Genomic DNA, 18,380 nt, shown 5'->3' with positions numbered 1-18,380 from the left:
AAGAAGCATTTTTTGTTTGAGTTTTAGAGGTATCATAAACCTCTCTTGTAAGTGTGCAAGCGAATGATGATATAACGCCTAGATTTGAAATCTAAAATCTGTAGATTTTTACCCAAATTATTTAAATGATTACGATAAGTAAAATCTGGAAATTTTCCGTTCAGTTTCAAGCAATTTACATGATCAGTACACCTTCTATACCCTCAAGATTTGAAATCGGCCTTACCAAATAAATAAAAACTAAATCCGATACACATTTTTGTGGGTCTAAAATGCCAGCATATTTTCAATTTGTGGCAAATCGGATAAAAGCTACAATTTCTAGAAACCCAAGGAGTTAAATCGGGAGATCGGTCTAATGGAGGCTATGCCAAAAATATTGAGGGATACACACAATAGTCAGTACATTTAATTGTATTTCTAGAATCTAGACCGCAAATCGGAGGGCCGGTTTATAAGGGGGCTATACCAAAACATGGACCGATACTCACTATTTTCGGCACATCTCTTTATGGTTCTAGAATACCTCTAGATATCCAATTTCAGGCAAATTGGGTAAAAACTACGGATTCTAGAAGCCCATTAAGTAAAATCTCGAGATCGGTCTATATGGGGGCTATATCAAAACATGGTCCGATAATCACAATTTTCGGTACACCTCTTTATGGATCTAGAACACTACCCGATTTCCAATTTCAGGCAAATTGGATAACAACTACGGATTCTAGAAGCCTATGAAATAACATCGCGGGATCGGTCTATATGGGGGCTATATCAAAACATGGTCCGATAATCACCATTTTCGGTACACCTCTTTATGGTTCTAGAATACCTCTAGATATCCAATTTCAGGCAAATTGGGTAAAAAATACGGATTCTAGAAGCCCATGAAATAACATCGCGGGATCGGTCTATATGGGGGCTATATCAAAATATGGTCCGATATTCACAATTTTCGGTACACCTTTATATGGTGCTAGAATACCTCTAGATTTCCAATTTCAGGCAAATTGGGTAAAAACTACGAATTCTAGAAGCCCAAGACCCGAAATCGGGGGATCGGTTTATATGGGAGCTATATCAAAACCTGGACCGATAATCACCATTTTCGGTACACCTTTATATGGTGCTAGAATACCTCTAGATTTCCAATTTCAGGCAAATTGGGTAAAAACTACGAAATCTAGAAGCCCAAGACCCGAAATCGAGGGATCGGTTTATATGGGAGCTATATCAAAACCTGGACCGATAATCACCATTTTCGGTACACCTCTTTATGGTTCTAGAATACCTCTAGATTTCCATTTTCAGGCAAATTGGATAAAAACTACGGATTCTAGAAGCCCATGAAATAACATCGCGGGATCGGTCTATATGGGGGCTATATCAAAACATGGTCCGATAATCACCATTTTCGGTACACCTCTATGGTTCTAGAATACCTCTAGATATCCAATTTCAGGCTAATTGGGTAAAAACTACGGGTTCTAGAAGCCCAAGAACTAAAATCGGGAGATCGGTCTATATGGGGGCTATATCAAAACCTGGTCCGATAATCACAATATTCGGTACACCTCTATATGGTCCTAGAATATTTCTAGATTTCCAATTTCAGGCTAATTGGGTAAAAACTACGGGTTCTAGAAGCCCAAGAACTAAAATCGGGAGATCGGTCTATATGGGGGCTATATCAAAACATGGTCCGATAATCACCATTTTCGGTACACCTCTTTATGGTTCTAGAATACCTCTAGATATCCAATTTCAGGCAAATTGGGTAAAAACTACGGGTTCTAGAAGCCCAAGAACTAAAATCGGGAGATCGGTCTATATGGGGGCTATATCAAAACATGGTCCGATAATCACTATTTTCGGTACACCTCTTTATGGTCCTAGAATACCTCTAGATTTCCAATTTCAGGCAAATTGGGTAAAAACTACGAATTCTAGAAGCCCATGAAATAACATCGCGAGATGGGTCTATATGGGGGCTATATCAAAATATGGTCCGATATTCACAATTTTCGGTACACCTTTATATGGTGCTAGAATACCTCTAGATTTCCAATTTCAGGCAAATTGGATAAAAACTACGAATTCTAGAAGCCCAAGACCCCAAATCGGGGGATCGGTTTATATGGGAGCTATATCAAAACCTGGACCGATAAAGCCCGTCTTCGAACTTCGCCTGCGCGCAGACAAAAGACGATTATGTGCCAAGTTTCAGGGCGATAGTTCCATTATTGAAAACTTAGCGTGATTACAACAGACAGACAGACAGACAGACGGACATGCTTATATCGTCTTACAATTTTTTCCCTGATCAAGTTTTGCTAGTGTAGTATGTGCTATAAAATATTAGATTATGCCAAATTTTAATATGATGAGTTAATAAATAAGAACATATATTCTATGAGAGCTAAAACAAAATCTGTACCGTTTGGACTGACTATTTCCAAGAAATAAATTCATAAAAAAAAACTATCATATGCAAAATTAAATGAGAATCGGTTAATAAATACGCCAAGTGTTGGGCAGATTGAATCGAAATATAAAACCTTGGCTTCATTTATTCAATTCGTATTTCTCTAAATTTTTAAATTTTACTACAAATGCCCCTACTTGAACTTCGTATGGCACTAAAGATATTTTTGCAAATTTTGAACTCCAATTATTTCTTTCAAACTACAAAATTTTCTTTAACAAATTAAAAAAAAAATTAATTATGTCTCATAAATTTTCTTCAATTTGTTAAAAAAAATATTTAGTTATTTTTGTGATATCGATGTGATGTCCGCGTTTGTAATACTGTTTAGTTGAAATTTTCTAAAAATATTCAAAATTTTCTAAAATTAACCAAAATGTTTCTTCCTGGTGGATTCATTGGTTTTCAGTGCATTTTGAACACAGAAATACATGGTCAAACAGACAAGGAAACGGACATCGTTGAAATTGCTTCTGAGACGATTGGTATGCTAAGGGCTTCAAGTCACTCTTAATGTTACAAAGAAATGCACGAACTTATTACTTTAAAAAGTACTAACATATTTTAAATTGTAATGCTAAAAATAATACTAAATTAATAATTGCAAACGGTAAACCTTTTGAGGTTAAATACAAGAAATATATGAGATAAATTTAACTGGAAAACTCCTAAAATAACCACACTGTGCATAAGTAAAATATTCATCCTTAAGAGAGAAAGAGTGATAGTGAGAGAGAGAACCAAAATCCACTCACCCTTATATTTTGTGCTCTTATGCTTATTGGGTCAAGCTGAGTGTTCTGCAATAAATTCAAGAATTAGTCCTTAATACAGAACAACTTAAACAAGAAAAAAACAATAATGAATTAAAAAATAATTCACGTCATCTAATTTTTTAGTTAATAATTTTTGCTTTAAAGAGTTTTGTTATTGAAAACAAAGGATGACAATGATAATGTCTAAGTAAAATATTCAACCTTGAGAGAGAGAGAACTTATGCTTATGCCAAGCTGAATTTTCTGTCATAAATATGTTAAAATAATCACTAGGAAATGTTCTTAAGACAGAACAACTTAAAAGGGAAAAAAGACAAAAATAAACTAAAACAACACTTCACTTCATCAAATTTTCTAGTTAATAATTTTTGGTATAAAGAGTTTTGTTGTTGGTAACAAAAAATGTGGCAATGATAAAATATTCAACCTTGAGAGAGAGACAAGGTGAAAGAGAAGCAAATTTCACTCACTCTAACATCTTTTGGGCTTATGAGAATTCTACCATAATACAAGAATTGCCAGAAAATTACCTTAATACAAAATCAAGCTAAAATAACAACAAGTATATACGGCCGTAAGTTGGGCCAGGCCGAATCTTATGTACCCTCCACCATGGATTGCATAGAAACTTGCACTAACATACAGACTGTCATCCACAATCGAATTACTTGGGTTGTGGTATCTTAAAACTTCTTAACATCGTTTTCTAAATTGTGAGTTAGTCCATACGTGGTAGAGAGCCAGAATTGAGATATGGGGGTCGCTTATATGGGGGCAATTATGAACTTGATATGGGCCAATTTTTGTGTGATTGGGGATCGATTTATCTGAGGGCTATATATAACTATTGACCGATATGGACCTAGTTAGGCATGGTTGTTAAGGGCCACATACTAGCACAATGTACCAAATTTCAACTGACTCGGATGAAATTTGCTCCTCCAAGAGGCTCCAAAATCAAATCTTGGGATTGGTTTATATGTGGGCTATTGTTATATGATTATGGACTGATATGGACTACTTTTGGCTTGGCTGTTAAATATCATATACTACCATCACGTACCAAATTTCAACCAGATCGGATGAATTTTGCTTCTCCAAAAGGCACAGGAGGTTAAATCTTGGGATCGGTTTATATGGGGGCTATATATATAATTATGGACTGATATGAACCAATTCCTGCATGGTTGTTGGATGCCATATACTAACATCACGTACCAAATTTCAACCGAATCGGATGAATTTTGCTCTTCCAAGGGGCTCCGGAGGTCAAATCTGGGGATCGGTTTATATGGGGGCTATATATAATTATGGGCCGATTTCGACCAAATTTTGCATGGGTGTTTGAGGGCATATATTAACACCACGTACCAAATTTCAACTGAATGAGATGAATTTTGGTCTTCCAAGAGGCTCCTGAGGTCAAATCTGGTGACCGGTTTATATGGGGGCTATATATAATTATGGACCGATATGGACCATTTTTTGCATGGTCATTAGAGACCATATACTTACACCATGTACCAAATTTCGGCCGGATTGGATGAAATTTGCTTCTCTTAGAGGCTCCGCAAGCCAAATCGGGGGCTTGGTTTATATGGGGGCTATATATAAATATGGACCGATGTGGACCAATTTTTGCATGGTTGTTAGAGATCATATGCTGACACCATGCACCAAATTTCAGCTGGATCGGATGAAATTTGCTTCTCTTAGAGTCCCCGCAAGCCAAATTTGGGGGTCCGTTTATATGGGGGCTGTACGTAAGAGTGGACCGATATGGCCCATTTGCAATACCATCCGACCTATATCAATAACAACTACTTGTGCCAAGTTTCAAGTCGATAGCTTATTTCGTTCGGAAGTTAGCGTGATTTCAACAGACGGACGGACGGGCGGACATGCTCAGATCGACTCAGAATTTCACCTCGACCCAGAATATATATACTTTATGGAGCAATATTTCGATGTGTTACAAACGGAATGACAAAGTTAATATACCCCCATCCTATGGTGGAGGGTATAATAATAAATAAAAAAAACAACACTTTACTTCATCTAATTTTTTGAGAAAAAAGTTCACACATATCTCATTTATATATTTTCCATTACCTTTTTGTGTTTTGTTTTTACAAAATCCTTAAGAATATTTAATTATTATTTTTCCATATAACATTCATTGAACTTTTTTCATCATTGCCACTTAATAATTAAATAAGAAAATACTTGCTGTTTATACGAAGAAAGGTTAATGAAACTGGGAAAAAAAGTATTGGAAAAATTAAAAAAAGAAATGATTCTTTCTGCTTAATTATTGTTTACGAAAAAACAAACAAAAACAACAACCTAACATACATCTTAGGGTGGTTTTTGTTCTTCGTTATGTATCCTTTGTTGGTGGTATAATTAGATAATTAATTATGTGTTATAAAATTGTCAAAAAATGAAACGTAACAATTTTCCTCTAGACTAAATAATAAAGGTTAAAAATGTCACACAATTTTAAGATGGCGGTTTTGTTTTCGATGTCCTTTTTTTTTGTTAGATGCAAAGTTTTCTCTATAAAAGTTATTTGAGTTATTTAATGGTGTCCATGACCATAGCCAAAACCATGACCATATCCTAGGGAAATGGCTGGGGCGGCAGCATATGAGACAGCTGGGGCGGCAGCGTATGAGACAGCTGGGGCGGCAGCATAGGACACAGCAGGGGCAGCATAGGAAACAGCAGGTGCAGCATATGAAACGGCTGGTGCCGCGGCATATGTGACAGCGGGGGCGGCAGCTACTTTGACAACGGGTGCTGGAGCGGCAACAGCTACAGTCTTAACAGCAGCTGGATGATTTACGACCTATCGAAATAATAGAATAAACGAAAGGATTATGAGATGTCAATATAAAATGTCAATTTAGTTTTAGTTCGTCGAATTATTAAAATTACTAAAATTTGTGAATTCTATCAATAATGCGCCCATCTTGAACTTCGTATGGCACTAAATACATTATTGCAATTTTGAAGTCCAATTTTTTCCTTCAAACTGCAAAATTTTTTTTAAGAAGTGAAAAAAAAAATAATTTTGTATATTAAATTTTCTTGAATTTGTCGAAAAATATTTTCATATTTTTGTGATATCTGCGTGATGTCAGTGTTTGTAATACTGTTTAGTTAAAATTTTTGAAAAATAATCTAAATTGTGTAAAATTAGCCAAAATATTTCTTCCTGGTGGGTTCACGGGTTACTCAGTGTACATTAAACAAAGTTATTTGAATAAAATTAATTAATATAAAAGAACAAAGATATCGAATCGTGATGTTGCATCTGTGAAGTAAGCTCTAGGTTATCTTTAATGTATAAATTAAAACAAAATAAATAAAAAAGGGCAATTTAACTCACTAAGAAATTTACTCACTAAAACTTTTACAATACACACATTTCTTTAAAATAAAGAAATTTTAAATGTTTTAGAATCATCATAATTTTTATGGTCGGATGTACATGCATATATATTCAAAATAATATTGTCCTAATTAAGGACCCAAAATTTTCACAATATTAAAATTATTATTTTTTTGTTTCAAATAAAAAAAATAATAATTTTTTCTAGTGGTAAGTTTGGTCTATATGCGAAATGTTGACCTAATAAAAAGTATTATGTTCCCTAAATTTAGGGACACAAAATTTTCACTATATTAAGATCAACTTTCTTTAAAATAAAGAAATTGCTATTAATTTTTTTTATAATTACGATACTTGACTTTGAGGTTTATATGTATACCTTTTGTCTTTGAAATAAGACAAATTTTCCTCAATTTAAAGAAAAACGTATTTGTTTTAAACTAATAACCCTCAAATGAACTGATATTTTTAATCTTTGGATTAATATTGTTGGGTTCACATTTTTTGGGAGTATACACTCTTCTCGTTCCTTTTGACTGCATTAAGTTTTTTCCGTAACCCCCACTCCAAACAAACCTAGAATTAACCCTTGAAAGTCATCATGACGGTCTAGGGTTAAGAGGATACTAAATAAACCTGCTCATTACAATATGAAGGATGAGTACTCGTGGTTTCCGACTCGGCTATAAAAAAGGGAAATATAAAATGTGAGCTAAATATAAAATCCGTCAGCCCTCATTGGTAAGAGAGAATTGCACAATGTTCTAAGAGAATCTAAGAGCGTTTTCGTTTTCAGATACAGGATCACGGTTGCCACCAACCAAACAAAAAAATCTTATCTTGCCAAACTTTGTAAAAATTTTATTTCTATAGAAAATTTTGTCAAAATTTTATTTCTGTGGAAAATTTTGTCAAAATTTTATTTCCATAGAAAATTTTGTCAAAATTTTATTTCTATAAAATAAATTTTTATTTCTAATGAAAATTTTGTCAAAATTTTATTTCATTAGAAAATTTAGTCAGAATTTTATTTCTATAGAAAATTTTGTCAAAATTTTATTTCTATAGAAAATTTTGTCAACATTTTATTTATATAGAAATTTTTTTAAAATTTGTATTTCTATAGAAAATTTTGTCAAAATTTTATTTCTATAGAAAATTTTTGTCAAAAATTTTTTTTTTATAGAAAAATTTTGTCAAAATTTTATTTCCATAGAAAATTTTGTCAAAATTTTATTTCCATTGAACATTTTGTCAAAATTTTATTTCTATAAAATAAATTTTTATTTCTAATGAAAATTTTGTCAAAATTGTATTTCATTAGAAAATTTAGTCAGAATTTTATTTCTATAGAAAATTTTGTCAAAATTTTATTTCTATAGAAAATTTTGTCAACATTTTATTTATATAGAAAATTTTGTCAAAATTTTTGTTTCTATAGAAAAATTTTGTCAAAATTTTATTTCCATAGAAAATTTTGTCAAAATTTTATTTCCATAGCAAATTTTGTCAAAATTTTATTTCTATAGAAAATTTTGTCAATGTTAATTATCAAAATTTTATTTCTATAGAAAATTTTGTCAAAATTTTATTTCTAAAAAAATGTATCAAAATATTATTTATATAGAAAATTTTGCCAAAATTTTATTTCTATAGAAAATTTTGTCACAATTTTATTTCTATAGAAAAGTTTGTCAAAATTTTATTTCTATAGAAAATTTTGTCAAAATATTATTTCTAATGAAAATTTTGTCAAAATTTTATTTCTATAGAAAATTTTGTCAAAATTTTATTTCTATAGAAAATTTTGTCAAAATTTTATTCTATAGAAAATTTTGTCAAAATTTTATTTCTATAGAAAATTTTGTCAAAATTTTATTTCTATAGAAAATTTTGTCAAAATTTTATTTTTCGAGAAAATTTTGTCAAAATTTTATTTTTCGAGAAAATGTTGTCAAAATTTTATTTTTCGAGAAAATTTTGTCAATATTAATTATCAAAATTTTATTTCTATAGAAAATGTTGTCTAAATTTTATTTCTAAAAAATGTATCAAAATATTATTTATATTATTATATATTATTAAATATTATTTTATTTCTATAGAAAATTTTCTCAATATTTTACTTCTATAAAATAAAATCTTATTTCTAATGAAAATTTTGTTAAAATTTTATTTCTATAGAAAATTTTGTCAAAATTTTATTTCAATAGAAAATTTTGTCAAAATTTTATTTCAATAGAAAATTTAGTCAGAATTTTATTTCTATACACAATTTTGCCAAAATTTTATTTCTATAGAAAATTTTGTCAAAATTTTATTGCTATACAACATTTTGTCAAAACTGTATTTCTATAGAAAATTTTGTCAAAATTTTATTTCTATAGAAAATTTTGTCGAAATTTTATTTCTATAGAAAATTTTGTCAAAATTTTATTTCTATAGAAAATTTTGTCAAAATTTTATTTCTATAGAAAATTTTGTCAAAATTTTATTTCTATAGAAAATTTTGTCAAAATTTTATTTCTATAGAAAATTTTGTCAAAATTCTATTTCTATAGAAATTTATGGTAAAATATTATAATATTTCGTACAAAGCTTGGTCTTAAGTTCAACATAGTTGTAAGAAGCTATTGAGTTCTAACTACTTCCGGGTTAGTCCTTACCGAGGTAAAAGAGGCATAACTGGTGGCCGCTGGAGCAGCTACAGCTTTAACAACAGCTGGGGCAGCAGCATATGAAACAGCAGGGGCGGCATATGAAACCGCTGCAGGAGCAGCATATGAGACAGCAGGAGCGGCATAGCTAATGGCTGGCGCAGCTACTGCAGTCTTAACGACTGCAGGGGCAGCATAGCTAACGGCAGGAGCAGCATAACTAATGGCTGGAGCAGCATAACCACCGAAATAACCACCATGACCGCCATATAATCCACCAGGAGCAGCAATGGTAGTTGCGATTAAAGACACAAGGATCTATAACACACATAATATTATAGGATTTATTTTTAATTTTATTTTCCTGTTTTTCCACATAAATTATTTTTTTAATATTTTTTTAAAATCATATCACCAAAAATTCTGAACACTTTGCTCACCAAAAATTTCATTTTTAAGGATTTTTTTGTGTGATTGTTTGCAATTTAACACTGGGTTCAATTGTATTTCTAACTGACTATGTCTGCCCGTTTAGATGCGTTATGCGATACTGCAATTCATCATAGGTTTGCGATACTTTTATAACAAAAAACTTGAACACCTCTTGGCGAGAAAAAATCACAAAAATCAAATCTTCGAATACATTCGTAAGTTAGAAAAAAAAAAACAAAAACGTTTAACTAAACTCTGGCGACACATAAAGAATCTTAGTTATTGATTTCTTCTGTTCGCGCCTAAAACACGCACAATCACAAAATACCAACTGTTGGCAAGTTGAACAAAAACACAAATTAAAAAAAAAAAAACAAAAACGGTTCAAAATTTTCAATGTTCCAAGAAAATGTTTAAAAAACGGTCATTTCGATTCATTTTTATTTGTAACTCGAGCTTTGTTTCTCATTTTTTTATGTTTGTCTCTGCTCCAAAGTTAGTCTTAAGTGCGACATGTTGCATGCCACTTGTTTCAACTTTGAGGGTTTGATTCTTGGCTGGACGATCCTCATTATAGGCTGAGATGGCGATTTTATGTCTAACAAGTGAGGTCGTTGATGCTGACCATAAAGAGTGAATCTAGTTTACTCGGATGCATAATCGTTTATTTTGGTAAGGGAAGTTGACCATATGTCAGCCAACATGTGAGACGGGGAAGCCTTGATTCTTTTTTTAACTTCGCCTAACCAAAAACTTATGAATGAGTTACTCTTGTTACTTGAATTTTAATCCGAAGAAGACAGAATTATACCAATTCTCTAGAAGGACTAAATTGGCCCAATATATCGAACCGAGTTTTTTGGACTTGGCAATATCAATGTCCAACAAAATAAAGTACTTAGGAGGCATGAAGCTGAATTGGAAGAGTCATATCAAAGAGAGGACTTAGGAAGCCTACAGATGTTCGGCTCTAAATGGGGCCTGAATCCAAAGGCGAAGCACTGGATATATGGGAGCTTAATAAGGCCAATCCTGGCATACAGGTCGATAGTTTGTTGGACATAGACATTTTACAACGAGTCCAACGGAAATGATGTCTTGGCACAACTGGGGAATGAAGACAACGCCAGTCAGGGCTTTGGATACTTAATAGGTTCAGGATGGAAACACGAACCATCGTAGAGTAATACGGAAGACGGTGGGTGTAATAGCAGATGCCGCAACAATCCATGATCGTATAACTGAGGTGGCCATAGCTGCCGAGTGTAACATTCTGACATTAGTAGTATAGCCCTGAGAGAATGGGGCCCAAGAACAGATACCAGAGGGAAAATAACTCCTAAACCGAGGGATCCAAGATGGGTGAGGGACGGCATTGAGCGCCGCCCAGAGATCCTATTCCGATTTCCAGATCACGGAACAATCCTGCAGGCAGAAGTGTGGGACATAACTGATTGTGTTAATTGGCTTGGAAATAACACGAGGTCACAAAACGTGAACATGTTCACGTATCGCCGGAGGGCAATAAAGACAATAGCAGACATTACGGTTCGATCGCGTACCGTATTGGAATCACGGATGCCACAGTTGGTAAAATTCTACCAAAAATTATAGAACAGTACAGGGGGATTGGGAGAATTCTTCATGTTTTAATAGATTTTGCACAATATTCCTCTCCAACTAAGAGGTACAAAAATTTCTATAGAAAAAAAATTTTGACAAAATTTTCTATAGAAATAAAATTTTTGGCAAAATATTCTATAGAAATAAAACTTTGACAAAATGTTCTATAAAAATAAAATGTTGACAAAATTTTCTATAGAAATAAAATTTACACAAAATTTTCTATAGAAATAAAATTTTGACAAAATTTTCAATAGAAATACAATTTGACAAAATTTTCTATAGGAATAAAATTTTGATAAAATTTTCTATAGGAAAAAATTTTTGACAAAATTTTCTATAGACATAAAATTTTGACCAAATATTCTATAGAAATGAATTTTTTGGCAAAATTTTCTATAAAAATAAAGTTTTGACAAAATTTTCTTTAGAAATAATATTTTGATAAACTTTTCTATAGAAATAAAATTTTGTCAACATTTTCTATAGAAATAAAATTTTGACAAAATTTTCTATACAAATAAAATGTTGACAAAATTTTCTATAGAAATAAAAATTTAACAAATTTTTTTGCAGAAATAAAATTTTGACAAAATTTTCTATAGAAATAAAATTTTGACAAAATTTTCTATAGAAATAAAATTTTGATAAAATTTTCTATAGATATAAAATTTTGACAAAATTTTCTATATAAATAAATTTTTGACAAAATTTTCTATAAAAATAAAATTTTGACAAAATTTTCAATAAAAATACAATTTTGACAAAATTTTCTACAGGAATAAAACTTTGACAAAAATTTCTATGTAATTGAATGAGAAATTTTCTATAGAAATGAAATCGTGACAAAAATTTTCATAGAAATAAACATTGGACAAAACGTTCTATAGACATGAAATTTTGACAAAATGAAATAAAATGTTGACAAAATTTTCTATAAATATAAAATTTTCATAAAATCTCCTATATAAATGAAATTTTGACAAAATTTTCTATAGAAATAAAATTTTGACAAAATTTTTCTATAGGAATAAAATTTTGCAAAATTTTCCATAGAAATTAAATTTTGACAAAATTTTTTATAGAAATTAAATTTTGACAAATATTTCTATAGAAATATAATTTTGACACAATTTTCAATAGAAATAAAATTGTGATAAAATTTTCTATAGAAATAAAATTTTGACAAAATTTTCTATAGAAATAAAATTTTTACAAAATTTTCTATAGAAATAAAATTTTGACAAAATTTTCAGTAGAAATAAAATTTTGACAAAATTGTCTATAGAAATAAAATGTTGACTAAATTTTCTATAGAAATAAAATTTTGACAACATTTTCTATAGAAATACAATTTTGACAAAATTTTCTATAGAAATACAATTTTTGACAAATTTTCTATAGAAATAAAATTTTTACAAAATTTTCTATGGATATAAAATTTTGACAAAATTTTCTATAGAAATAACATTTTTGATAAAATTTTCTATAGAAATAAAATTTTGACAAAATTTTCTATAGGAATAAAGTGTTGACAAACTTGTATATATAAATAAATGTTTCTGGTTCTCCCTTTTGGTTGAAGTGTTAACTTTCCCTTGTAGGGGCAAGTTAAAATCGTTAAAACAATTTAAGGCATAATTATACACCCACTAAGAGGATAAAGGGTGGTTAAAATTTCAAGGGCCGATGTTGATTTTGAATAAAACACAAACTATTTAGGAAATTATTGTAATTTTATTTTATTATGATATATGGTATTACTCAAGTATGTATGGAACAAAATATCGGCCAAATGGGCGCCGCGACCTCGGTGGCACACCTTCATCCGATGGTCCAAATTTTCGATGACGCTGAGGCATAATGGAGGTTCTATGTCGTTAATTTGCCGAATTATCTCATCCTTTAACTCTTGAATTGTTGCTGGCTTATCGACGTACACCTTTTCTTTCAAATAACCCCAAAGAAAAAAGTCCAACGGTGTCAAATCACATGACCTTGGCGGCCAATTGACATCGCCATTACGTGAGATAACACGGCCATTGAATTTGTTGCGCAAAAGAGCCATTGTTTCGTTAGCTGTGTGGCAAGTGGCACCGTTCTGCTGAAACCACATATCGTCCACATCCATATCTTCCAATTCGGGCCATAAAAAGTTCGTTATCATCTCACGATAGCGAACACCATTCACAGTAACTGCCTGACCGGCCTCATTTTGGAAAAAATACAGCCCGATGATGCCGCCAGCCAATAAACCGCACCAAACAGTCACTCTTTGTGGGTGCATTGGTTTTTCGACAATCACTCTTGGATTCTTATTCCCCCAAATGAGGCAATTCTGTTTATTGACGAATCCACTGAGGTCAAAATGTGCCTCATCACTGAAGATGATTTTCTTCGAAAATTGATCATCCACTGTTGCCATTTCTTGGAACCATTTAACACGTTGTTAGATTGTGTATCTCTCCATGGTTCAAATTGAGTAAGTCTGAAATAGAGAAATGTCAAATAAAATTCGGAAAAAAACTTGGCGTTTAGATGTGGTTCACATTCAACATCGCCCCTTACAATTTAACCACCCTTTATGTAATATTGCATATTTTAAAAGTGCTAAAATAAAATTAAAAAAAAAAAACCTTTCTTTCGAAGAAAAAATATTTTTTTCATACGAAAAGATTTTTTCTTCGTCGTGGTGAAATTGTGAGCCGATTGCAATGTCCGTTGCAATGTCTGATAAACAACCCCTAACTTCCGAACGAAATATTGATGTAGGTCGAATGGTATTGTTATGGGCCACATCGGACTATATTTAGTTATAGCCTCCATATAAACCGATCTCCAGTTTTAACTTCTTGAGCCTTTGAGATTGCAATTTGCATCCGATGTTGTTGAAATTCGACATGTGATGTCAGTATATGTCTTTTAATCATCAAGCGTCTATATCGGTGGATAATTACTCTACGGGAAATGGATCAACCCCAGGCACAGTACAGGGCTATTCCCTGTTCTCTAGTGCCAGGTCAAATGGTATGGAAGCGACCTTTTTGACTCACTACAATAATTAAAATTTCCCAGAAGAGATTTTTTTAAATGGCACACTCTTACAGTCTTTTTTGGAAAACAATTCCCACGCTGTCATTCCTTATATACCATACATATGTATCAAAGGAATTCGATTATGACCAAATAATTACAAAGCTATTTCACACTTCATCCATAGGAAAGCAATTATGGTAGACCTTATGGGATGGTTAGGGAATCATCACAGTTAATATGAAATCCACCTAATAAAATAATTCAAAATAAAATAAATTTCTGTGTTATTCTTGCCAATCAATATATTTGAATATTAAAGCTATATTCTCATAGTATATTCCATGAATTCTAAAAACTAGTATTAGGTATCCTTCCCCCCGAACCATCATCACCTCACTCAATGAATTTTTGAATGATGTTTTACTTTGAAATGAACAAATCACACTCTCAAACCAGTCATCTTAAAAATATCGATCGAGATCATTTATACTGCAGATCATTTGGAGTCCACGCCAATCGCCTTTGTATGCCCAAAAGATGTAATGAGGCGTTGTTCGTTGCTATTCCATGCGTCCAAGCGATTCATTTAACTTGCCATTTTCGTCATAATCAGAGACAAAAACGGCCATACTGGAAGAATTGTAACTTCAGAATTGCCATAATGGCCATATTATGACGTTTATGCTTCAATGATTGTTGTTGCAATTGACCAAATGGCAAGGCAATGTAAGTGCGTCTGCTTATTCATCCACTGGGTGTTGGTTGGTTGGTTGGTTGGTTCGTTAGTTGTTGGTTGGTTAGGATAATGATCACAATTGATAGACCGAAACATAAAATCAAACTCGAAAAGTAAACTAAAATAAAAATTTCCTTATATATCAAAAAACTTTTAAAAATTATGAAAATTGTGAAATATGAAGTGAATGGGATTTTTTGGAGTAGCTCTGGAAATGGACATTTTCAATAAATGTAAACAATTCCACGTACAAAGAAAATGGATTTAGCCAACATTCTTTTATTTTTTGCAGACATTTAAATATGCGACATGGCATTTGCCACCATAATAAAAAGTCAAATAGTTTTTTTTTGGAAATTTTGATTTGTCAGCAATATTTTAAGTGAGGGGTGCTACGGATGCCCTTATGCAGCTAGGTGATATGATTTCTGGGCTCTAGAAGGAACATAATGACCTCCTAATTCAATATATTATTTTTGGATAATGAACATGTAACATGTTTCTCGGGTGGTAGCGTTTTGTCCATGTCCATGCCATGCAAGCCAAGCTCTAGCATTTTGGGTAGGTTAGGTTAGGTATGGTGGCAGCCCGATATTTCAGGCTCACTTAGACTATTCAGTTCATTGTGATACCACGGTGGTGAACTTCACTCTTATCACTGAGGCCTGCCCGTTGTTCAACTAAATGACAAGGGACCTCCTTTTTTTAGCCGAGTTCGAACGGCGTTCCACATTGCAGTGAAACCACTTAGAGAAGCTTTGAAACACTCAGAAAAACTTTTTGGTGTTTGTTCGAAACAAGGTTTGAACCCACGTCCCTGTGTATGCAAGGCGGGCATGCTAACCATTTCACCACGGTAGCTCCCATTTTGGGTAACGAAAAGTTGGATATCACCTCCCGGCTCCAATTGAGCTATGTGTGAGGACGTCATCATTGAAATAATTCCTAGTCTTTCCAACTTTTTTGTTTTCTGGTATATCATAGAAGACATCGATGGTTGTCTTTGATGATCCCACCAAAAAAATTGGAAGTTCTTCTTAAGGCACAACTTTAAAAGCACTTCCAAAAATGTCCTTCCAAAGATGTTCTTTATTTTAACTGCACAGGAAGTTAATTTGAGTAAATTTGTTATAACTCGCTTTTTTCATATTTTTAATGGGCAATTTAAAATTTTATTTCAAATGGGTTAAAAGCAGATTAAAAATTAATAAAATAGTGCACATTATTTAAATTTTGCCGAAAAAAATGCTAAATCCTTTCTAGAAAAATTGCTAATTTTTAAAAATATTTGATGTGAAACGTTCCAGACAAGCGTTATAATGCACTCAAAATCATAAAAAATTTTAAAAATTATTTATTTGTCAAAATATCAAAAAATTTCTTTATTCACATCGAAATCACTGGATTCGCATCACACCTTAAGAAGTGATGCAAATTCAGTGCAAAGGTTGTTGAAATGGTGGACATCCGTCATATGACAAGCCCATGTTCATCGCTTCTGTGCCAAATTTGCACCACTTCCGGATCAAAAGGAACATTTTCACTACTCTTTTGGCGAAAGAAAATTGAAAAAAATTTCAAAAGAAAAAAAATTTAAAATTTTTTTTCATGGTGGACGCTTTTGTAGTAAAATTTACAAATTTGAAGAAATAATGAACTATTTTATGAGAAATACCAATTTAGTAAATCTATATCCTTAATTTGTGTATTATTTTTTCCCGTCTTTTAGTTCATTTAACTAACGTATGCAAAAAATTATTAGAGTAAATGAAACTTTCTCCAAATATAATAAGTTCATGAACTAAAATTTAGTTAAATTGGCTTTAGTGACATAGTGAGTTCACTTTTTTTTTGAGTGTAGCAGTTCCCTCTGGTCCCCAGAATAAATACCACAGGAAAATAACTGCTACACTGATGGATCGAAGATGGATGAGAGGGCGGGTCTGGGCGTATATGTAGAAGACCCCGACACAGAGATCCTAATCCGATTACCGAACCACAGCACAATCCTGCAGGTAGAAGTGAGTGATATAATATATTGTGCTTAATGGCTTGGAAATAACATGAGGCCTCAAAACATGAACATTTCCACAGCTTGCCGAAGGGCAATGAAGGCAATAGCAGACATTACGGTTCGATTGGAATTGGAATGCAAAAGGAATGATTAGCGAATACTCGGAATACGGCATACGCATCTATGGGTCCCGGTCACGGTTATCTCTTGATCCAAAAATAATCTACCTAAATTTTAAGAGAATTTTACCAAAACAACAACCACATAAAAATTCTTATTTTGATTTCTATGTTATGTCAAAATTGTATTTCTATAGAAAATTTTGTTAAAATTTTATTTTCATAGAAAATTTTTTCAAAATTTTATTTTCATAGAACAGTTTTTCAAAATTTTATTTATATTGAAAATTTTTTCAAAATTTTATTTCTATAGAATATTTCGTCAAAAATTTATTTCTATATCGGCCACGGCCACCAAAATTTGAAGAAAATTTTACCAAAACAACAACCACATAAAAATTCTTATTTTGATTTCTATGTCAAAATTGTATTTCTATAGAAAATTTTGTTAATTTTGTTTTTTAAAGAAAATTTTTTAAAAATTTTATTTTTATAGAAAAATTTTTCAATTTTTTTTTCTTTTGAAATTTTTTTCAATATTTTATTTCTATAGAATATTTCGTCAAAAATTTATTTCTATAGAAAATTTTGTCAAAGTTTTATTTCTATAGAAATTTTTTTTCAAAATTTTATTTCTATAGAAAATTTTGTCAAAATTTTATTTTCATAGAAAATTTTGTCAAAATTTTATTTTTATACATTTTTTTTCAAAATTTTATCTCCATAAAAATTTTGCCAAAATGTTATTTCTATACAATTTTTTTCAAAATTTTATTTCCATAGAACATTTTTTTCAAAATTTTATTTCCATAGAAAATTTAGTCAAAATTTTATATTATAGAATTTTTTTTTCAAAATTTTATTTCCATCGAAATTTTTGTAAAAATTTTATTTCCATAGAAAATTTTTTTCAAACTTTTATTTCCATAGAAAATTTTGTCCAAATTTTATTTTATAGATTTTTTTTTTCAAAATTTTATTTCCATAAAAAAATTTTTCAAAATTTTACTTCCATAAAAATTCTTGTCACAATTTTATTTCCATCGAAAATTTTGTCAAAATTTTATTTCTATAGAAAATTTTGTCAAAATTTTATTTCTATAGA

The 18,380-nt window shown here is 31.2% G+C and overlaps 2 protein-coding genes across 2 annotated transcripts in view; one reads left to right on the top strand and one right to left on the bottom strand.

Moving 5' to 3' along the window:
- The window catches only part of a (arc), a 320,776-nt gene that overhangs the window by 34,569 nt on the left and 267,827 nt on the right, over positions 1 to 18,380 (top strand). The gene's annotated exons all lie outside the window — the stretch shown is intronic.
- LOC142238393 (uncharacterized) lies at positions 5,321 to 9,869 on the bottom strand. The gene is made up of 3 exons (XM_075310028.1): positions 9,756 to 9,869; positions 9,325 to 9,633; positions 5,321 to 6,112 (listed from the first exon to the last, which is right to left on the bottom strand). The coding sequence occupies exons 1-3, from the start codon at positions 9,765 to 9,767 to the stop codon at positions 5,843 to 5,845; spliced, it is 591 nt and encodes a 196-aa protein (XP_075166143.1). The 5' UTR covers positions 9,768 to 9,869; the 3' UTR covers positions 5,321 to 5,842.

Source organism: Haematobia irritans, chromosome 5 (genome assembly GCF_050003625.1).
Source record: "Haematobia irritans isolate KBUSLIRL chromosome 5, ASM5000362v1, whole genome shotgun sequence".
NCBI lineage: Eukaryota > Metazoa > Arthropoda > Insecta > Diptera > Muscidae > Haematobia > Haematobia irritans.
This window is presented reverse-complemented; position numbering and strand designations above follow the sequence as displayed.

What these genes read in the sequence shown, in the direction of transcription:
- LOC142238393 (XM_075310028.1), bottom strand. An exon ending in GTTATGCCTCTTTTACCTCG is followed by an intron (nt 6,113 to 9,324) that starts GTAAGGACTAAC and finishes TTATTTCGATAG; the next exon opens with GTCGTAAATCATCCAGCTGC.